The sequence below is a fragment of the Mauremys reevesii genome, linkage group 14 (genome assembly GCF_016161935.1).
Source record: "Mauremys reevesii isolate NIE-2019 linkage group 14, ASM1616193v1, whole genome shotgun sequence".
Classification (NCBI taxonomy): Eukaryota; Metazoa; Chordata; order Testudines; family Geoemydidae; genus Mauremys; species Mauremys reevesii.
In genome coordinates, this window is record NC_052636.1 from 26,988,028 (window position 1) to 27,011,610 (window position 23,583).

Below are 23,583 nucleotides of genomic sequence, written 5' to 3' on the forward strand. Positions count from 1 at the left end.
GGGCAGGTGGGGCAGCAGCAGGGGTGGGTGACTGGCAGCTGGGGCGCTGGGCGGGGCAGCAGCAGGGGCGGGTGACTGGTAGCTGGGGTGCTGGGCAGGGGCACCAGCAGCAGCAGGGGCGGGTGACTGGCGGCTGGGGGCGCTGGGCAGGTGGGGCAGCAGCAGGGCGGGGTGACTGGCAGCTGGGGGCGCTGGGCGGGGGCAGCAGCAGGGCGGGCGGGTGACTGGCAGGTGGGGGCGCTGGGCAGGGGCAGCAGCGGGGTGGGGGTGACTGGCAGCTGGGGGCGCTGGGCGGGGGCAGCAGCAGGAGCAGGGGCGGGTGACTGGCAGCTGGGGCGCTGGGCGGGGGCAGCAGCAGGAGCAGGGGCGGGTGACTGGCAGCTGGGGCGCTGTCACAGCAGCGGGGTGGGGGCGCTGGGCGGGGGCAGCAGCTGGGGGCGCTGGGCAGGTGGGGCAGCAGCAGGGCGGGGGTGACTGGCAGCTGGGGGCGCTGGGCGGGGCAGCAGCAGGGGGCGCTGGGCAGGGGCAGCAGCAGCGGGGGCGCTGGCGCAGCAGGACCAGGCCGGTGGAACCTGGGGCCGGACAGTCTCCGGGGCACTTTCCTCCGGTCCCGTCCCGGCCTCGCTGCGGGCAGAGCCCGGCCCCGCCTCCCCCCCACAGGCCGCTGCGTCTCGGGCCCCGCGAGCTGCTCCCGGGGTCTCGGGCTCTGGCGCGAGGGGGACGCGCCCCGGCCGCGGGCAGGGACCGGCACATGGGAGGGGGCGGGGCTGGGGGCTCCGGGCGGGGCCGCTGCTCCTGGGGCGGGTCTGAGACGCGCCGGCTGGGGGCGGGGTCTCTGCGAGGAGCGGGGATGAGATGGGGCCTCCCTTCCCTAGGCGGCGGGAGGGGTGGGGTGGAAGCGCCCTCGGGGCAGACTGGGAGTTGTAGTTCCTGATTCTCCACGAAGCGTAAGTGACGTCACGTGGGGAGACGGAGACGGGCTGCGAAGGAGCGTTGGGCGCTGGGGCTCTGCCTGGCTCGCGCGGGGCCGTTGGAGCCTCTCCCGGGGCCGGAGAAGGGTTGGTGCCGGTGGAGCTCTGGGCATGCGCAGATCGCGGCGGGAGAGCCCTTCATTACCCCGGGGGTCCCTGCGTGGGGGCGGGCGGGAAATGTCTGTGCAGCCCGGACATGGCCGGGGGGGGGCAGGTGACCCCCGAGGAGCGGGGAGAGAAAGGGGGGGGCTGAGATCCCCGCGGATTTACCGCGGCCCCCCCCCGTGGGGACCCCCCTCCCCCCCCGCCCTGCCCCCCTTCCCCCTAGAGACCCACCAGCCGCGCCCCCGGTGCCCCCCCTTCCCCCCACCCCTGTCTACTTCCCTCGCCCCCCCCCCCCATTGTGCCCCTCTTTCTCTCCCCTTCGCCAGTGTCCAGCTGTCACGGTGGCTCTGGGGGTATCTGGGGTCGCTGGCCCGGGACTCTGGGGAGCGGGTGCCAGGGACGATCGGGCAGGACCCTGGCTGGGGCTTTGGGGGTGTCTGGGGGCCCTAGCTGTGGGGTCTGGGTACTGGGGGGTGTCGGGGGGGCTGCTACTAACCATGATCCTTCTCCCTGATCAGTTTGTGCCAGAGTCCTGGCTCCAAGCACTGCCGGGCATTCCCCAGCCACAGGCCCTGTCACTGTGATAACTTTCTATCCACTTATCAGACACTGTGAGTGTGAAATCACTGATTTTTCTTTTTCTCCCCTCTTGAAAATTGCAGGAACTTCTGGTTCTGTTTGGAAAATTTGTGCCCCCAGCCCTTGTCCTAGATCTGGGGGGGGGAGGGGGATCAGCACTGCCACACAATGGTCCCTTCCACAGCGTTCTGGACTCATTCTTTCTGAACTCTGGTTTCACTGAGACCATTGTTAATCCAGAGTCACTGTATGGAAAGACAAGGAGTGACTCTGGATCGACAGTGGGGCAAATGAGATTAGCAATTCTCCCTGTGAGGAGGGGCTCTCATTAGCTGCTAAAGGAGGGAAGCTGCTCAAACGCTCTGTCCCTCTCTGCTCAGGATACTGGGGTTCAGCTTCCTGGGTCAGATGCTGCAGCCTCCATTGTGATCTGGGAGACCAGGCTTAGCAGCTGCTGCTCCCCCAGCGGGGTTCTGTGCTGGGAAGTGACCTGAATTAAAGCTGCTTCTCTGCCTGGCCCAGGGGATGACTTTCTCCTGCTGGTCCTAGCGCCCTAGGGCAGCCCTGGGCCCTGTTAATACTAAATTCTGAGCCAGAGTCTGCAGGTAACTGAAAGACCTCAGGGAAAGTGCTGGGGACTGGCAAGAAAGTGACTCTGCACAAACAGCCCCTCCTCATTTCTCCTCCCAGTAGCAATTGCCAGGAGAAAATCCAGTCCTGGGAGAGCAAAGCCCCCAGGAATGGGACTGTCCCAGCCAGAGGGGCAGGGAGAGAGGACAGGGGAAGGAGAGTCTGAAAGGGGCAGTGGGATAAATGAGGGGGGAGAGATTTCCAGCTCTCTAATCCACCCAGACACATATATTGCTGCATCCTGGGCAGAACCACTTTCCAGTGAACAAAACAAGGATCAGAGAGGAAAAGCCAGTTCCTGACTCCATATTCCCCCTGCTGGGGTGTGGCTGCCATGGGGCCAGTGTCCGAGGGAATCCCCCACAGTGACTCCTTTGGTTCTGCTCTTTTCTAGCCTGGCAAGAAAGTGACTTCTGTTCAAAGACTTGTTACAGGGTGAGGGGAGGGAGAAGGGAGGTTAAAAATCTCTCTGTGGGCTTAACCTGGCAGGAGGGGCCAGGTCTACACTGTAATAAAGAGATCAGGCATTTTCCCAGGATGGCAGAATCTAGGATGTCTGTCATGATGTGAAATTAACTAAAGCCTGTTCTGAAACCCCCACAACTGCCCTTCTCATCCAGACAGGCTGCAGAATGACGTCCATGTTTCACTCCAGCTCATCCCATCCTCTCATGGGAGAGGGAAGAGAAATGGCTGCAGAGGAGCCTGTTCAGGTGGAGATTATCGGGGGGTTGCTGGTAAATTCCTGCTGGAGGAGAGGGACAGCAAATACACCGGAGATGGAAAGGGTTGTGCAGTCTGGTTTGGAGGTTGGAGCGGGGCAGGAAATGCACAGGGTGGGAAAGGGAGGAGGACAGAGTGTGGCAAACCTGCTGGGAGTTGTTTATTAAGTGCCCTAGATTCTAGGAACAGACCCATGAGATTAGGAGGTGGAAATGCCCTAATTTGTGAAACAGAAAATAACCCTCCTACATGGGGCTAGGAAAGCTGACCAGACTCCCAGTGCTGGAGCCTGACCTGACTGACCTGCGGCTGCTGTGAGATATGAAAGGGGCACCCAGCAGTGAGGTTTAGGGGAGATGCCCCTCCCTTCACATCCAGCTCCTCACAAGGTGGAGGGTGTTGGGTTTCCGACCAGGGAGAGCTCCCTGGTCCATGCTAGGGCTCCATCTCCTGTATCAGTCTGTGGCTAGTAAGTGGGTGATGGCTCTGCTGGGAGAGGAGGGGCTCTCTCTTCGTCCCCTCACCTTGGTGTTTCCAGGATGCTCTGAATGGGGTGGAGGTGGGACTCTGTTGACTGTGATCCACCCAGAGCTTCCATTTGTTTGGCTCCTCTCCTCCACGAATAGTGGGAGTGTGAGTGGGGCAACAGGTACTGAATGTTGGACTCCTGCTCTTTCAGGGGCCGGTGACCTTCGAGGATGTTGCTGTGTATTTCACCAGGAACGAGTGGGCTCTGCTGGACCCTACTCAGCGAGCCCTCTATAGAGACGTCATGCAGAAGAACTATGAGAATGTGACCTCGCTGGGTAAGGGTTCCTGTCCCCTCAGTTCTTGGAAGGGGAAATGAAGAGATAAAGTTCACGCCAGCCCCACAATGCCACCTTTACTCTGCCCTGTTTCTGCATCACCCCAATATGCCAGTGACACACATACTGCCACAGACCCTCCCCTGCTGCAGAACACTTTGGGAACAGAGCACAGGAGCAGTATCACAGTGTCAAATATCTCCTATTTGCTCCAGTAAACTTCTTTGAGATGGGGTGACCACATTATAGACTTTAAGGTCAGAAGGGACCATTATGATCATCTAGTCTGACCTCCTGCACAATGCAGGCCACAGAATCTTACCTATCCACTTCTATAACAAACCCCTAACCTATGTCTGAGTTGAAGTCTTCAAATTGTGGTTTGAAGACCTCAAGCTGCAGAGAATCCTTCAACAAGTGACCTGTGCCCCACAATGTAGAGGAAGGCGAAAAACCTCCAGGGCCTCTGCCAATCTGCCCTGGAGGAAAATTCCCTCCCAACCCCAAATATGGCGATCAGTTAAACCCTGAGCATGTGGGCAAGACTCACCTGCCAGCACCCAGGAAAGAATTCTCTGCAGTAACTCAGATCCCATCCCATCTAACATCCCATCACAGACCACTGCGCATACTTACCTGCTGATAATCAAAGATCAATTGCCAAAATGAATTGCCAAAATTAGGCTATCCCATCATACCATCCCTTCCATAAACTTATCAAGCTTAGTCTTAAAGCCAGATATGTCTTTTGCCCCCACTACTCCCCTTGGAAGGCTGTTCCAGAACTTCACCCCTCTCATGGTTAGAAACCTTCATCTGATTTCAAGTCTAAACTTCCTAGTGTCCAATTTATACCCATTTGTTCTTGTGTCCACATTGGTACTAAGCTTAAATAATTCCTCTCCCTCCCTAATATTAATCCCTCTGATATATTTATAAAGAGCCATCATATCCCCCCTCAACCTTCTTTTGGTTAGGCTAAACAAGCCAAGCTCTTTGAGTCTCCTTTCATATGACAGGTTTTCCATTCCTCGAATCATCCTAGTAGCCCGTCTCTGAACCTGTTCCAGTTTGAATTCATCCTTCTTAAACATGGGAGACCAGAACTACACACATTATTCCAGATGAGGTCTCACCAGTGCCTTATATAACGGTACTAACACCTCCTTATCTTTGCTGGAAATACCTCGCCTGATGCATCCTAAAACTGCATTAGCTTTTTTAACAGCCATATCACATCATGATCATCCTGTGATCAACCAATACTCCGAGGTCCTTCTCCTCCTCTGTTACTTCCAACTGATATGTCTCCAATTTATAAACTAAAATTCTTATTATTAATCCCTAAATGCATGACCTTGCACTTTTCACTATTACTCCAGTTTACAAGGTCATCCAGATCTTCCTGTATGAGATTCCGGTCCTTCTCTATGTTAGCAATACCTCCCAGCTTTGTGTCATCCGCAGACTTTATTAGCACATTCCTGCTTTTTGTGCCAAGGTCAGTAATAAAAAGGTTAAATAAGATTGGTCCCAAAACGGATCCCTGAGGAACTCCACTAGTAACCTCCTTCCAGCCTGACAGTTCACCCTTCAGTACGACCCGTTGTAGTCTCCCCTTTTACCAGTTCCTTATCCGGCTTTCAATTTTCATATTGATCCCCACCTTTTCCAATTTAACTAATAATTCCCCATGTGGAACTGTGTCAAATGCCGTACTGAAATCGAGGTAAATTAGATCCACTGCATTTCCTTTGTCTAAATAATCTGTTACCTTCTCAAAGAAGGAGATCAGGTTGGTTTGGCACGATCTACCTTTTGTGAAACCATGTTGTATTTTGTCCCAATTACCATTGACCTCAATGTCCTTAATTACTTTCTCCTTCAAATTTTTTTCCAAGACCTTACATACTACAGATGTCAAACTAACAGGCCTATAGTTACTCGGATCACTTTTTTTCCCTTTCTTTAAAATAGGAACTATGTTAGCAATTCTCCAGTCATACGGTACAACCCCTGAGTTTACTGATTCATTAAAAATTCTTGCTAATGGGCTTACAATTTCATGTGCCAGTTCCTTTAATATTCTTGGATGAAGATTATCTGGGCCCTCCGATTGTCCCATTAAGCTGTTCGAGTTTGGCTTCTTCCTCAGATGTGGTAATATCTACCTCCATATCCTCATTCCCATTTGTCATCCTTCCATTATCCCTAAGCTCCTCATTAGCCTTATTAAAGACTGAGGCAAAGTATTTATTTAGATATTGGGCCATGCCTAGATTATCCTTAACCTCCATTCCATCCTCAGTGTTTAGTGGTCCCACTTCTTCTTTCTTTGTTTTCTTATTATTTATATGGCTATAGAACCTTTTACTATTGGTTTTAATTCCCTTTGCAAGGCCCAACTCTACATGGCTTTTGTCCTTTCTCACTTTATCCCTACATGTTCTGACCTCAATAAGGTAGATTTCCTTGCTAATCCTGCCCATCTTCTACTCCTTGTAGGCTTTCTGCTTTTTCTTAATCACCTCTCTGAGATGCTTGCTCATCCACCTTGGTCTACAACTCCTGTCTGTGATTTTTTCCCCCTTTCTTGGGAAGCAGGCTTCTGATAGTTTCTGCAGCTTTGACTTAAAGTAATTCCAGGCCTCCTCCACCTTTAGATCCACAAGTTCTTCAATCCAATCCACTTTCCTAACTAATTTCCTTAATTCTTTAAAGTTAGTCCTTTTGAAATCAAACACCCTAGTCCCAGATCTATTTTTGTTTATCCTTCCATGTAGTTTGAACTGAATTAGCTCATGATCACGCGAACCAAGGTTGTCCCCTACAACCATTTCTTCTATGAGGTCCTCACTACTCACCAAAACCAAATCTAAAATGGCATCCCCTCTTGTTGGTTCTTCAACTGTGTGGTGAAGAAATCCATCAGCTATCACATCCAGAAAAATCTGAGCCCTATTATTGTTACTAGCACTTGTCCTCCAGTCTATATCTGGGAAGTTAAAGTCTCCCATGACCACACAATTCCCATTAGTGTTTACTTCATTAAAAACATTAAAGAGGTCTCTATCCATATCCAAATCAGATCCTGGTGGTCTGTAGCACACCCCAAGCACTATCTCAGGGGAGGCTCTAGTAGCTTTCTTTCCCAGTGTGATTTTTGCCCAGATAGACTCTGTCTTATCCATTCCATCACTTCTTATTTCTTTACAGTTAACTTCATCATTGATATACAGTGCTACTCCACCACCTTTGCCTTTATTTCTGTCTTTCCTAAACAGCACATACCCTTCAATACCTGTACTCCAGTCATGATCTATTATTCCACCATGTTTCTGTTATCCCTATAATATCCGGTTTCACTTCCTGCACCAGTAGCTCTAGTTCCTCCATTTTGTTACCTAGGCTCCTCGCATTAGTGTACAGACATCTTAATTCCTGCTGTTTGGCTTCACTGACATTCTTTCCCCGGGGGTTAGGCACAGACATTCTACCACCAGCATCACCTATTAGACTGGTATCTACACTACCCTTCCTCCTTATGTCCATTCTTCTGCCCACGGCTGTATCCTCTCTTACTTTGTTTTCTTCCCTCTCAATGTTAAATTCCGGCGTGGAGATTACCTGGACATCTCCCCCAAATTCCTAGTTTAAAGCTCTCTTAATCAGTTGTGCCAGCCTCCATCCTAGAAGTCTATTTCCCTCCTTACTCAGGTGGAGTCCATCCCGAGAGAACAGTCTTCTATCCATGAATGCTTCCCAGTGGCCGTACATCCCAAAGCCCTCCTTATAGCACCACTGCCTGAGCCATCTGTTGGTCGCCATAATCTTTTCACACCTTTGTTGTCCTTCTCTGGGAACCGGCAGAATCCCACTGAAGATCACTTGAGCCTCGATTTCCTTAAGCGTCTTCCCCAGCCTGGCATAGTCTCCCTTGATACGTTCCAGCGAGAATCTAGCCGTATCATTTGTTCCCACATGAAGGACAATCAACAGATTCTTTCCCGCTCCCGTTAGGATCCTTTTCAGCCTCAGGTCCACATCTTGTATCTTAGCACCTGGCAGACAGCACACCCTTCTGTTCTCTGGATCAGCTCTAGTTACAGGCCTGTCTATTCTTCTCAGTCGGGAGTCCCCAATCACGTAGACCTGCCTTTTCCTGATGACAGTGTGATTCTCCGGTCTATCCCCTGCTCCCACTGGCTGCAAGTCCTCTCGATTCCTATTCACCCTTGCAATCCTCCGCAACCCTTCCCGTATCCTCCTGGGGCTCATATTTGGTGTTGTCTCCATTGACTCTTCCCCTCTTCCTGTAGGACTAGCAGCTCTTCTCTTTTTCCTTGCCCTCTCACCTTCAGCAACCACCTGCTGTGCCCCTTCTTCATTTTCCAACTCTGCAAACCTGTCCCTGAGCTCTATTTCTCCGTCACTGGCCCGTCTTTTCCTCTGCCTGGTTCTCTTAGTCACATGCTTCCACTGTTCACTTTCCTCACCCAGCAGTCTCCCCTCAGAGTTCTTTGGTCCTGCTGCCATCTGCAAGTCTGAGCTTATCCCTTCAGCCTCCTCATGTCTTTGCTCCATCATCTGCTCGAACCCCCTTCTAAACTTGACCAGAGTTTCCACCTGCATTGGCCTGCTAAACCCAGGGTTGTGAGTTCAATCCTTGAGGAGGCCACTTAGGGATCTGGGGCAAAAATTGGTCCTGCTAGTGAAGGCAGGGGGCTGGACTCGATGACCTTTCAAGGTCCTTTCCAGTTCTAGGAGATTGGTATATCTCCAGTTATTACCTTTATTACCTATTACCTTTATCAGCTCTATCAGGTGGCACTTCATGCAGACAAAACTCTTTTGAGGTACCCCCACCAGGATCGTGTACATGCCGCAGCTTCCACATCCAGTCATCCTCATTGTGTCTTTCCCTGCTGCCTCTGTATCGGTCATAGCCTTCCCACCTAAAATGTGTTAGTCCAAGAAACACAAAACAAAACAAATCCCCAAAAGGCACCAGAACACTGGCAGACCACCACCCACTCCCTTCACTAGCCTGTCAGTTCCTCTGCCTAGGTCTCTTAGTCTCCCAAGTAAACTCCCTCTGAAACTCCCCTGTTTACAGCTCTGTTTGCTGGCTGCTGTGCCGCTGCAGCTGTCTATGCATCTGCACACAGTGTTCGAGATGTGGGCGTACCATGGATTTATATACAGGCAATATAATATTTTCTGTCTTTTTATCTATCCCTTTCTTAATGATTCCCAACGTTCTGTTTGCTTTTTTCACTGCTGCTGCACATTGAGTGGATGTTTTCAGAGAACTATCCACAGTGACTCCAAGATCCGTCTCTTGAGTGGAAACAACTAATTTAACTAACTAATTTAACTAACTATACATACATCATTCTGTATGTATAGTTGGGATTATGTTTTCCAATGGGCTGCACTATGTGCTATCCAGTCATCTAGTACTGCTGAGATCCTGCATTCAGTAATATCCCTGCCCTTCCTGTTCCCTTTCTCCACTGAACCCCACCAGCCCATGCTTCCTGTTTCCAGCTTCCCCAGGACTCTTCCATTGTCTCTGTCTCTGGACCTCTCTGTGAGCAAGAAGCAGTGCCGGGGAGACTTGCCCTTTCTCTGGAGTCTTTGATTTTTGGGACATGGATTTACTTTCTCTGTGTTGTAGGAGACTCTTTGAAATTGAGTGTCTGTGACATTAAGCACAGTGCAACCTGGACTGTTGAACAGCTGTGTCCCCTCAGTTCCCCAGGCTGGGGTGCCTTTTACACTGCTCTACTGTGAGAGCAGCCACTCCTGGGCAGTTCACACGCAGTCTCCAGCATGTAACTCACTCCCAGCTACACGGTATTGAGTGCTGCTAGTCAGTGACTCACGAGTTACAGTGCAGCACAGGAGAACCCCAGAAAATTCTCTGCTCCCAGACTTCCCCCAGAAATGTGCATCTTTCGCTGTCTAGCACACTACTGAACAACGCAAGCTCATATGAAGTCTGTCATTTCATCAGTGGAAAATGACATGCGCCAGCCTTGTTATCCCAGATGGAGTTTCCATCACACTTTAATCCAACCACACTGGTTAGATAAAGAATAAAATAAGATTAACTATCAAAAAAAATATTTTAAGATACAGATAATGAGGCATAAAGCTCAGAATTGTTTACAAAAGAAATGCAAAGATAAAACACACACTAACGTCTAAGTTAACCAGCTGAAACGGATTCAAGGCAAATGTTTCTCTCACCATGTGCTGAGACAGGCTGGTTTTCCTTTCAGCCAGGACTCCCCCTAACCTGCCCCTGCCACCCACAATCAGGTCTTCAGGAGTTGTCATGAGCAGAGGGAAAGGGGAGAGAGAGAGTCTGAAGCATTTTCCTCACCTCTTTTTATAACTCAGTCCTTTGTACTAGAAACAACTTCAGTTCTCAGCTGAGTCACGGTGCCAGGCTGTCTGTCGGAGATATGAGAATTGGGAGGGAAAGTCTACAGAAAGAGCTTTGGTCAAGCTAGTAGGCCTGAAGTATTAGCTGAGCTTGCTGCTCTGTATAAAGGGCATAGAAAGGCAGAGTGGAATGGAAAATCCCCCAGATTGGGGAACAATGGCTTTGTGTGCATAAGGGGCCTAAGTAGGTGAAGTGGAAAGTCCCCAAACACATTGATTTGCAGTAACCGAGCTTGTGAAACATAACCACAGTGGAAGTGTTAGAAAAGTCAAACCACGAACTAGACTAGGAATAACAATAACAGGAAAGGCTGAATATGGAAAACTGATTGTTCAGTTCGCTTTTGACCTGCATCATATTTTACAATATATTCCAAATAAGGTAATTAATGTGCAACGTGTGTGTCATTGATTGTGGTTTTAAGCTTTAAAAGGCTTGTGTGGTTTTTAGCTCAGGGGGACAGTATTCCAATAGCTGCGCACTTTTAACCAAGAAAAGAGCCTCAGGCTGAGCTGATTCAAAATCAATCGTGTGGTCGTTTTCCACAACAACTTCAAGAGGTCCCTATGATGGAATGTAAATGTCTTCTTCACACCTTCCCCCTGCAGGAGAATGGCTGTTTGACCAGCTGTTTGCCTTGCTGTCTCTGAGGAACTGCTCTGTGGGTGTTCCCCAGAATTGTAACTTTTTCCATAATCTCATACTGTAAAATCTCATAACTTTACATACAGTGTTACTACACATTTTAACAGGAGGATAATATTCAGTAGATTATGCATTTTCAAATGATACCTCACAAGCCATACTGAGTACAAAATTGATCATAATTTTCTAGAAGAGTGAACATAGGGGTATAGACTGACACAGTGTCTGTGTGTGTGTTCCCAGCAGATATGTGGGTATTTCAGTCCCTCATAAGCATAGTGTTGGGCATCTTCAAGGACCTGGGGAACTAGTCCTGGAAATTCACTGGTTTACCAAGTGTGACACTGTATGGAATTGTGAGACACTTTGGTATTAATAATAAAATAATATAATCTTATCAAATTAAAATGAATCATGCTAGATATGCCATGTAAGGTGTCAGGGGAAATGTTATGATTTTCCAAGTATGATCATTTTGTTTCTATGTTTGTATCACCTTTGTATTGTGAGTTATAGATGTGTAGGGTATATCTGTATTTCCAGACTTGTGCAGTGTTTCTGGGTGACACCCCCAGACATATTGGGATCAACACTGCCTAGCCTGTTTGATGGCCCATTGAGAGTCATCATCTGTACAATGAGCCCATGGAAAGGACCAAGGATACACCTATTGAGTCAGCAAGACATGCCGGGGTATGCCTGTGTAATGAGAACTTCAAGGCTTTTCCATGACACATACTGTGAAGCTTGTGTTTGGGACACAGGAAGTACAAGCCACATAGCAAAAGGAATATAAAGGGCAGCTGCATCATCTCCATTTTGTCTTCAATCCCCTTTCCTGCCTCTGGAGCAACTTCTCTACAAACTGAACCCTGGAACAAAGGACTGAATGACCCATCCAAGCTGTGGATGTGTTCCAGATGGACTTTCAAGCCAGCAACTCACCAATACTGCTAAGAACCTGATATATCCATTTTGGAATGTATCTGACTGCTTTCCCATTTAACTTCTTTCTGTCTTTCTTTTGTTTAAACCTTTAGTTTAGATGCTAAGGATTGGCTGGCAGTGTGGTATTTTGGGTAAGATCCAAACCTATACTGACCTGGTAACGTGGCTGACCTTTGGGATCAGAAGATCATTTTGTTTATGTGAGCAGAGTTTTGAAATAACCTCTCACTGTACTGGACCTAAGTGCTGATTAGGAGTCAGAGAACTGGGATGCAATAAAGGGGGCCGTGTGATTTCTTTTTTCAGCTTCTCAATAACCCAAGTGGGTGATCCCTTTTTCAGCCTGCCCTGATCTTGGCGTTTTCAGTGAGACCTGCCTCTGGCCCACCAGGTCACACTAAGCACTGAAGTTAAATTAATAGAATGTTTTTATGACAAAGTCTTATGAAATCAACTGAATTCCTTTGTTTTCTTTCATTTGAGCAGGGTTTCCTGTTACCCAGCCTGATGTGATCTCACAGCTGGAACAGGGGGAAGAGCCATGGGTCCCAGACCTCCAGGGTTCAGAGGAAAGAGAGATCCTGAGAGCTCCCCACACAGGTGAGGAAACATTAAACCACCTCAGAATCTGTAAGTGCCTGAAGGAAACATCTGGGATGCCCTACAAAGCCCTTGGGAGGTCTCTCAGTTCATTATTGTCCCTAGCAGGGGTCGTATCCTCAGGGTAAATATAGCTCATGGCTTCCTATAGATCCTAGCAGACACCAGGCAGTAGCTTCCTCCCTTCCCCCTGCGTATTTGGATGGGATGTGAAGGCTGAATTCATCCCCCTCCTCTCTCTTATTGAGAATCATAGAATCTCAGGGTTGGAAGGGACCTCAGGAGGTCATCTAGTCCAACCCCCTCCTCCAAGCAGGACCAAACCCAACTAAATCATCCCAGCCAGGGCTTTGTCAAGCCTGACCTTAAAAAACCTCTAAGGAAGGAGATTCCACCACCTTCCTAGGGTAACCCATTCCAGTTCTTCACCACCCTACTAGTGAAAAAGTTTTTTCTAATGTCCAACCTAAACCTCCCTCTCTGCAACTTGAGACCATTACTCCTTGTTCTGTCATCTCTACCACTGAAGAGTCTAGATCCATCCTCCTTCAAACCCCCTTTCAGGTAGTTGAAAGCAGCTATCAAATCCACCTTCATTCTTCTCTTCTGCAGGCTAAACAATCCCAGTTCCCTCAGCCTCTCCTCATAAGTCATGTGCTCCAGCCCCCTAATCATTTTTGTTGCCCTCCGCTGGACTCTCTCCAATTTATCCACATCCTTCTTGTAGTGTGGGGCCCAAAACTGGACACAGTACTCCAAATGAGGCCTCACCAGTGCTGAATAGAGGGGAATGATCACATCCCTCGATCTGCTGGAAATGCCCCTATTTATACAACCCAAAATGCCATTAGCCTTCTTGGCAACAAGGGCACACTGTTGACTCATATTCAGCTTTTCGTCCACCGTAACCCCTAGGTCCTTTTCTGCAGAACTGCTGCCCAGCCATTCGGTCCCTAGTCTGTAGCAGTGCATGGGATTCTTCCGTCCTAAGTGCAGGACTCTGCACTTGTCCTTGTTGAACCTCATCAGATTTCTTTTGGCCCAATCCTCTAATTTGTCTAGGTCCCTCTGTATCCTATCCCTACCCTCCAGCATATCAGCCACTCCTCCCAGTTTAGTGTCATCTGCAAACTTGCTAAGGGTGCAGTCCACACCATCCTCCAGATCGTTAATGAAGATATTGAACAAAACCGGCCCCAGCACCGACCCTTGGGGCACTCCACTTGATACCGGCTGCCAGCTAGACATGGAACCATTGATCACTACCCGTTGAGCCCGACCTTCTAGCCAGTTTTCTATCCACCTTACCGTCCATTCATCCAGCCCATACTTCTTTAACTTGCTGGCAAGAATACTGTGGGAGACTGTATCAAAAGCTTTGCTAAAGTCCAGAAATAGCACATCCACTGCTTTCCCCTCATCCACAGAGCTGGTTATCTCATTATAGAAGGCAATTAGGTTAGTCAGGCATGACTTGCCCTTGGTGAATCCATGCTGACTGTTCCTGATCACTTTCCCCTCCTTTAAGTGGTTCAGAATTGATTCCTTGAGGACCTGTTCCATGATTTTTCCAGGGACTGAGGTGAGACTGACCGGCCTGTAGTTCCCTGGATCTTCCTTCTTCCCTTTTTTTAAAGATGGGGCACTACATTAGCTTTTTTCCAGTCATCCGGGACCTCCCCAGATCGCCATGATTTTTCAAAGATAATGGCCAATGGCTCTGCAATCTCATCGGCCAACTCCTTTAGCACCCTCGGATGCAGTGTATCTGGCCCCATGGACTTGTGCTCGTCCAGCTTTTCTAAACAGTCCCGAACTACTTCTTTCTCTACAGAGAGCTGGTCACCTCCTTCCCATACCGCGCTGCAGAGTACAGCTGTCTGGGAACTGACCTTGTCTGTGAAGACAGAGGCAAAAAAAGCATCAAGTACACTAGCTTTCTCCACATCCTCTGTCACTAGGTTCCCTCCCTCATTCAGCAAGGGGCCCACACTTTCCTTGACTTTCTTCTTGTTGCTAACATACCTGAAGAAACCCTTCTTGTTACTCCTAACATCTCTGGCTAGCTGCAACTCCAAGTGTGATTTGGCCTTCCTAATTTCACTCCTGCATGCCTGAGCAATACTTTTATACTCCTCCCTGGTTATTTGTCCAATCTTCCACTTCTTGTAAGCTGTTTTTTTGTGTTTAAGACGAGCAAGGATTTCACTGTTAAGCCAAGCTGGTCGCCTGCCATATTTACTTTTCTTCCTACACATCAGGATGGTTTGTTCCTGCAACCTCAATAAGGATTCTTTAAAATACAGCCAGCTTTCCTCGACTCCTTTCCCCGTCATATTATTCTCCCAAGGGACCTTGCCCATCAGTTCCCTGAGGGAGTCGAAGTCTGCTTTTCTGAAGTCCAGGGTCTCTGTTCTACTGCTCTCTTTTCTTCCTTGTGTCAGGATCCTGAACTCGACCATCTCATGGTCACTGCCTCCCAGGTTCCCATCCACTATTGCTTCCTCTACTATTTCTTCCCTGTTTGTGAGCAGCAGGTCAAGAAGAGCTTTTCCCCTAGTTGGTTCCTTCAGCACTTGCACCAGGAAATTGTCCCCTACACTTTCTAGAAACTTCCTGGATTGTCTGTGGGAAGAGTTTGGGGGAGTTCAGCTCCTGATTTTTATTTGCCCTCTCCAGCACTTGTTTTGGTTTGGTCTTTCCTGTTCCATCCCTGTTTGAGGTTTCTGTCTCTATCACAGCAGGTGATGCAATGGTCCGTGAGAAAGAGGAGCAGAATTCTCAGCAGGAAAATGTTGAGCAAGTGGATAAACACAGAGCATTATCGCAAAGATCGAAAAGGAATGTGTCCAGAAGTCCTGAGCAGGGAAACTCCTGGGAGATTCAGCACAGACCAGATAGAGAGCAAGAAAACCAGCCAGGAGAAATTGGGTAAATTTATTTCCTGTTGGGGAACTCAGAAGGTCCTCATGGAAACCACAACACAACAGGAAATCCTTAGGCGAAAGAGAAAAAATACACGCACTGAGTGTGGGCAAAACTTCATTCACGGATCAAGCCTTTCTGTTCATCTGAGAATCCACACAGGGGAGAGGCCCTACAAATGCCCTGAGTGTGGGAAAACCTTCAATCGCAGGTCGCACTTTATTAGGCATAAAACAATCCACAGAGGAGAGAGGCCCTATGAATGCAGTGAATGTGGAAAATGCTTCACTAGCAGCTCAGCCCTTTCTCAACATCAGAGAATCCACACGGGGGAGAGGCCCTTTGAATGCCGTGAGTGTGGGAAAACCTTCACTTACAGATCAGGCCTTTCTAGACATCAGAGAATCCACACAGGGGACAGGCCCTACGAATGCAGTGACTGTGGGAAAAGCTTCACTCAAATATCAACCCTTTCTGTTCATCAGAGAATCCACACAGGGGACAGGCCCTATGAATGCAGAGAGTGTGGGAAAAGCTTCACTCAAAGATCAAACCTTTCTGAACATCAGAGAATCCACACAGGGGACAGGCCCTATGAATGCCGTGAGTGTGGGAAAAGCTTCACTTACAGCTCAGCCCTTTATGTTCATCAGAGAATCCACACAGATGAGAGGCCCTATGAATGCAGTGAGTGCGGGAAAAGCTTCACTCACAGCTCAGCCCTTTCTAGACATCAGAGGATCCACACAGGGGAAAGACCCTACGAATGCCATGAGTGTGGGAAAACCTTCAGTCGCAGCTCGCACCTTATTAGTCATCAAACAATCCACAGAGGGGAAAGACCCTACGAATGCAGTGAGTGTGGGAAAACCTTCAATCGCAGCTCGCACCTTATTAGACATCAAAGAATTCACATGGGGGAGAGGCCGTATAAATGCTGTGAGTGTGGAAAATGCTTCACTAAGAGTTCAGCCCTTTCTCAGCATCAGAGAATCCACACAGGGGAGAGGCCCTATGAATGCAGTGAGTGTGGGAAAACCTTCTCTTGGCACTCATCCCATGTTAGCCATCAGAGAATCTGCAAGAGAGATCAACATTGTAAAAATCTCTAGGGCTATCAATACTTTGTTTTTTTAATACTTTTCCTGATTCCCACATAGTAACTTTTAAAGCTCTTTGAACTGTTTGCAGCACCGTTATCCCTCAACTTGTCCAGATGAGTGGCCCATTTTTGCCTTTTGCAGTTCGCCCTCTTTTGAGATGGACCTATTTGTCCTTTCTATTGCCCCACAAGTAACTGGAGTGTGCCCTTCCTATGAGGAACCAGGGAGCATCACGTTTATACCATTCCTCCTATTGCAAAGTTATTGTTAGAGTCACCAATGACACAGATTGTATCCTTGCCAGTTGTTCTCACGTTGCTCTGGGTTGTGCTGAAGAGCAGTTACATTGGGAATTTTTCAAATTATATGTAAATGAAGAGGAGCAGGGGCAGGAAAAAAGTATAATTTCAGCTTCTGTGACACTGGAAGGAGATGGAGTGACTCAGAGATTTCCTCCTTCCCCTTCACTGCAGAACTGTTACCTTTTGCCTGAGCCAGGTAGAGTTTATCTTCGTCACATTCTATCCATCCACTTCTCAAAGTGTCATGTGATGAAGCATTGTCCGTTGTCTGTGCTTGAAGATGATGTTTTGACTTCTTTAATCCTATATCAGAGTCACTATGACTGGAGATGAAAGTGTCAAAGACCTGGGAGGGGAATTCAAATGGATCCCAAATACAGTGTGACCATTTAGAGTTTAAATTCCAGGTTCCATCTATTGTAAAGCCACTTCTGGCAAGAGGGCTGTTTTTCCCTCATTATGGGCATGCTGGGATACTAAAATAATTGTAAATAACATAACTGACTATTGAGACAGGGATGAGGGAAGCAGGTTTGAATGGATCAGAGGACAATGTGGTGGGAAAATCTCTTGTCCCGACTCTGAATAATCAGATGTAACCTGCTCTGGAATTTCACTTGACACTTTCTTTGTCATGTATTGTCTCTCTGTGATGCGGGTCTCTATCTTTCCTGAAGGCTATTTGGTCACCCAATTGGATATTAGTTCAGTTTGATAGGATGTAGCTCAGATTTATTGAAGAATTTAAGACAATGACCCTTTGCTAAAGTCCTCATTTATGATTTCAGCTTTGCTTTTTCCCATCCCTCCATGATGATATGGAGAAAGTTGAAGTGCAGTTCTATCAACAGGAGAGACTCTCTAATTTACTGGACAGGCTAACACAGAAATAGCAGTGATTTAAAATCTCCACTCAGAAATGGTGAACAACAGCAGAACTCCAACTAACTGAAGGAAGTGCATCTGATCACAGTGTATTTCAGTTGTTTAAGGCAATATTGTCTCCAATGATCTGGGAAGAGAATTCCATGGTAAGTGGTTTTGAACTAGACAAAATGCCCAGGCCCTACAGAAGATCTCTCCTAGCAAATCCTATGCTATGGGAAATGCAGCCTTTCATGACACAGATGTTGAGGAAATAGAAGTGGAGTTTTTAGATGAATTTATCCTTTGTAGGTGCTAAAGATGTGTATAAATGAAACCAGTGTTGAAAATGTAATAGCTTCAGCAAAATAGCCATGTTTGAATAGAATCTCCAGCTCTGGTAACTAACGAAGATTCTGATCCAGGCCTGCATCCAGTCCCTTCCTGGACCTGTGCCACCGAATTAAAGAAAAGCTGGGCATGTTTCAGGAAGCCATTCCTCATTAACACTGCTGAGATTTTAAGTGGTTTTGTAAAGTATTCTTCTTCAGAGAAGTGTAAATCTACCCTATCCAAAACCAAGGATTTGGAAAGAGCTGAGGTTGAAAGATTCCACACCCAGTTCTTGGTTTCCACCCCAGTAAAGGAAGCTATGGTGACCCAAGGAAAACTGTTTGTACAACTCCACTTCCTAGTTCAGTGTCACTGATTACACTTCCAAAGTATGCCAGGGTTAGATTGAGAACAGTCATCCTTCACTGTTTGGATGCAAAGAGAGAGTGCTTCATAGGACAGTCCTTCCCTGTGGATCCCAAACTGGCTGCCTGATTGGGTAACAAGGACTTTCAGGCTGTAGAAATGATGGTAACCAATGAGGCAACGCATTTGTCAGCCTCCAATTTCAGACTTCCAGATACACACATGTTGAGTCCTGATTCTATGGTTTTGTGTCTGACGCTGTGGCTACACAATTAAGCTGATGTTGGCACAGCTCCACCAATGTAGCTGTGCTGCTGTAGCACTGCTATAACAGATGCTCTAAGCCAATGGGAGAGATTTCTCCCATCGGACTTGATTAGTCCAGCCCCCGCAAGCGGCGGTGGCTGTGTTGGCAGGAGAAGTTCTCCCGCTCATGTAGCACTATCTACACAGGGGGTTAGGGCTGTGTAACTACATTGCTCAGCTGTGTGGATTTTTCACACCCCTAAGCAATATAGTTATCCCGATAAATGTCTTTAGTGTAGACCAGAGAGGTTTCTCTTTTGTTTTATGCATTTACATTACTTCTCTACCTCCTCCTACTTTGAAAGATTAAAAAGTGTGAAAAGAGAGGTATTTTTCTCCATGATGCAAACATTCCGACATAGAAGACTCCTTCTACCAACACACATGGCAGAAGATCCTGAGATATATGAACTCACAGAAGTGGTTGGGACAAACCACACTAAGAACAAGGGTTCAGTTATTGACAATGGGGATTAAAAGCAAACTAAGGGCTTGGCTACACTTGTGAGTTGCAGCGCTGGTGGAGGCTTTCCAGCACTGCAATTAGTAACTGTCCACACCTGCAAGGCACATCCAGCGCTGCAACTCCCTGGCTGCAGTGCTGGCTGAACAACTGGTCTGCTTGGGGTATAACGAGTGCAACGCTGGTGATCCAGCGCTGCTCATCAAGTGTGGACACACACCAGCGCTGTTGTTGGCCTCCAGGGTATTAGGAGATATCCCAGAATGCTTTAAAGTAAATTACTCTCTTTTGTTTTGTTATGCAGCCTCTCTTTGTTTTGTTGTGAACTCAGGAGCTGCTTATCTAAACAAACACAGCTCCTGTTTGCTGTGATCAATCTGTAAGTGACTGTGAACAATCAAATGAGAGAACCCCCTGCCTACCTCATTCACAGGGGTTGAGTGTTTGATGAGAGAAATGGGGGGGAGAAAGTCCATGCTTCTTATCTGGTCTGCAGGCTGTTTGCAGAATAAGGGGTTTGGAAAATTTTCTGATTTTCAGGGCAGGGAGCTAATACACAGTGTCGGCTCCAAAAATCCACACACTCTCTCTCCCTCCCCCGCTCCCTGTCACACTACACCCCACCCCCCTCTTTTGAAAAGCAGGTTGCTGCCACTTGAACGCTGGGATAGCTGCCCATAATGCATCACTCCCAACAGTGCTGCAAATGTGGCCACACTGCAGCGCTGGTAGCTGTGAGTGTGGCCACACACCAGCGCTGTTCCTACACAGCTGCACAACCAGCGCTGTAACTCCCAGTGCTGCAACTCACAAGTGTAGCCAAGCCCTAACATATATGAAAATAATTTGTGATCTTTGAATATGTTATTGTTACCAATTAAAATGAAATTATAGGTGAAGTTATTGGTTAAAGAGTAAGAGACTGTGTGATAATGTGAATTATTTTGGAAAACTGAAAGTTGTCTTGTTTTTGTGTTTTTTTTAGTCGTACAGGAAATGATGGCTAATCTTGAAAAGTTAATTAGATTTAATTTACCCTGGTTCCTCAACTGTTGCTACAGCTCTAGTACCCATCAGTCTAAAGACTGAGAGAAATGGAGAGTTCCAACCATTGTCCTTTTAGTATCTTATTGTTCCTCTCTCTGTTTTTTGTGCTGGCCTTTCTATTCTATCACTTTCTGCCTTTGTTTAGTTGGTAACAGTTGGTTTCCATCACTCATGTTTGTTTGTTTAAATCTCTATCCATTGTGAAATAAATTTTTTGCTTGTTCGATAACTGTACTCAGGTGCTGTGTGAGATACAGTAGCAATGGTCCACAGTAAAACTAGTAACCTGGGATACTTGGGGAAGAGAGGATCTTGGATTTCACCGAGTATCTGTTGATCTGGGCTGGACCCCAGAGGGGGACACAGTGAAGGAACTCAAGGGTTAAGGTGGCTGCTGTAGCTCAGAGGAGGGTCCTTGATTTCCAGCAGGCTGGTGAGTTTGGTCACTAACATCCAGCTGCCAAATGCAAAACTCCCTCTTCCTTGTGGCAGGTGGCAACAAGGAGACTCACAGCTCTCAGCACCCTGAGAAGGGTCACAATGTGTCTCTGTGTTGATCCACCTGTCAAATCCACACAGGGAAAGCTCCTGATAGCACAAAACTCTGCCCTATGAAATCATGGAACATGTGCTCTTTGCTCTGTGAAAGCATGTAAAGAATCCAAGCGCTGGAGGACAGGGTTTGGGTCCAGAGTGACGTAGACAAATTGGAGGATTGGGCCAAAAGAAATCTGAGGAGGTTCAACAAGGAGGAGTGTAGAGTCCTGCACTTAGGATGGAAGAATCCCAGGCACTGCCACAGACTGGGGACTGACTGAGTGAGGGGGGGTTTGATAGCAGCCTTCAACTACCTGAAAGAGCAGCAGTGTGGGCTTTCTCCTGGCCACTTTTGCTGGGCTGGGCAGGCAGCCTGGAGGCCTTTCTAGAAGAGACTTGGGAACTGAGTTAGAAAAACCAATGTGAAAACCAGAACCTCAGGTCTAGACTCATTTATTTATAATATTAAATCTTCTATTCTAGTGTCACAATCAATACAATTGCTTCAGCCTGATAGTTGCCCAAAGGGAAAACTTAACTTCTTTCCAAGGGGAGTGGAGAGAAAGCACTTTTCAGAGTCCAGGAGAGACAAGGTGGGTGAGGGTAAGAGCTTGCAGAGGACCAACCTCTGTTGGTGAAAGAGACAAGCTGTGGAGCTAACCCAGCACCCTCCTTCAGTTCTGTGTAGCCTGGAAGGTCGTCTCCTCCATAACCAGCAGTTAGAACATAAGAACAGCCACACTGAGTCAGACCAGTTCATCTAGCCCACTCTCCCGAAAGTGGCCAATGCCCGGCGCCCCAGAGGACCCCTGGGATCAACATGGATACAACACCACCACAAACAAGGTTAAAAGTCAATGCACAGGGGAGAAGGATCTTGTGCTTCATTCCTTATGTGCTAGTCCCATCATGTGGCTATTTCCTTTTCTTCCTTTCTGTTAAAAGCTTTGGTGTTTTGCACAGAAACATTATTTCCCCAGGAGAGACCCAGGAGTGGGGGGCTGCATTCCTGTACCAAACAGTCACTGGAAGGGGGCAGACAAAGGCCTTTAGGATGAGGCGTCCGTCACTGTCAAAAGATCATCTCCCTCCTGCAGGTCACTGGCAGCCTGAATTTGTTCCTTATCCTCCCAGAGTCTGGGGGCTGGAATCAGCACTACCCAGCCCCTCCGTATGTAGCAGGAACAAACACAAAACTGGTCTTTAAAACAAGCTGTCCCCTTCCTTCTCAGGGAAGATTTTTCTGTGATTGAAGTTGAGCTTCAGTTCCCCTCTCCTAGGGGCAGGGCAGGTGTGGGGCCAGCTCCCAGTGAGATCTGTTTTCACCTTTGCCCCCTTTCAGTCACTCTGGGATGGTAACTCTGCTCCCGGGGTCAGGCAGCTTCCAGCCCATCCACCCTGCTCACTAACTCTGTGGTCATGTGTCATCCCCTTTACCAGCACACAGCCTGCAGGAAAACTACTCCTGCCAGATGCATTGGTGGTATAGTGGTGTGCGTAGGTGCTTTCCAAGCAGTTGATCTGGGTTTGATTCCCAGCCAATGCAATAATGGCTTTTCTCTTCTGTTGTTTCCTCATCTGGAAGTGGTTTCATTTCAGTCACATTGTGTTACAATCACATTATCTATAGAATGAGACAATAAATGTGTCAAAGTCCAGCAGGTCGTACAGGATGGAGCCACACAAGGGGCTGGAATGTGTCATCTGGGAAAGACAGAACACTTGGAAACCTGCATCTCCCATCCCCTGGCCTTGTGTGTTATGATTCCAGCTGCGTGAGCTATTTGTAGGATGTTCCGGCATGATGGGGAAATGAAGTTTTGAGTCAGTTTTTGCTCCTGCAGGTTCCTTTGCTGTTACAATTATAATGACATGAACAAAAGGGAGCCACATTAAACATGACCCCCAAATTGCAATACAGGTGGGGAAATAGACGATCACAGTTAAGCCAAACACGTCAAAATAAAAATTAATACAAAAAAAGGGGAGGGGGAAGAGATCAGGTATGTGGAGATCTCCTTGATATTTCATCGCACATTGTTAGAATCAAAGTTCAGACTTGACACTGGAAAACCCGCAACTACCTGTCTCTCTGAACACCTGTGATGAGCCTGTGTCAGAGGACGTGGGACCCCGGTCAGAACCAGTCACCAGATCAATATGACCCTTTATGGGCGACTTCTCTGCCTACTCTGCAATTTACATCTCCCCTCTCCCCCCCCCCCCCTGCGCAAACAGGGTGGGGTACAGCTCTGACTGAGAGGCCTAACAGGAGAAATTTCAGCCCAAAGACAAATTTTGTGTGAAATGTTGAGAAATGAAGAGTCCCCCAAATCCCCAGAACTCTAGTGTCACCCTGTCATAAACAGATAGTTAAGGGTTAAAGTCTCTTTTACCTGTAAAGGGTTAACAAGCTCAGTAACCTGAGGAACACCTGACCAGAGGACCAATCAAGGGACAAAATAGTTTCAAATCTCTCTGGAGGGAAGGCTTTGTCTGTGTTCTTTGTTTAAGTGTTCGTGCTCTCTTTGGATCTAAGAGAGGCCAGACATGTCTCCAAGTTCTCCTGGACTATTTCCTACTACCCAGTATAGTGAGTATTAGTTAAAAAGGCGGATTAGTCTTTTGAGTTGCTTTCTATATTTGCAATTGTGTGTTTGCTGGAGAAATATCTTTAGTTCTGTTTGCTGTTTCTGAGAAGGAGGGAGGGGAAGTCGCTCCAGTTTTTATAAGTTAGACCCTGTATTTTTGCATCCTGGTAATACAGAGAGAGTGTACTTTTTTTTCTTTCTTTAATAAAATCTTTTCTTTTTAGAACTTGATTGATTTCTTCCCTTGTTTGGATTTTCAGGGGAAGGGGAGGGGGAAAAGTGAAT

General features: G+C 47.7%; 1 protein-coding gene and 1 long non-coding RNA gene across 2 annotated transcripts in view; both read left to right on the forward strand.

Moving 5' to 3' along the window:
* The first annotated feature begins 2,934 nt into the window (after nucleotides 1-2,934).
* On the forward strand, nucleotides 2,935-12,378 carry LOC120381745. The gene is made up of 3 exons (XR_005588147.1): nucleotides 2,935-2,998; nucleotides 3,688-3,814; nucleotides 12,348-12,378. It is a non-coding gene; the product is annotated as an uncharacterized LOC120381745 (long non-coding RNA).
* A 2,857-nt stretch (nucleotides 12,379-15,235) lies between these two features.
* The window catches only part of LOC120381732 (zinc finger protein 420-like), a gene marked incomplete at its 3' end in the record, with an annotated part of 264,899 nt that continues 256,551 nt past the window's right edge, over nucleotides 15,236-23,583 (forward strand). The window contains exon 1 of the mRNA XM_039499847.1: nucleotides 15,236-16,451. Within this exon, the coding sequence (XP_039355781.1) occupies nucleotides 15,254-16,451 (1,198 nt within the window). The remainder of the gene's footprint in view (nucleotides 16,452-23,583) is intronic.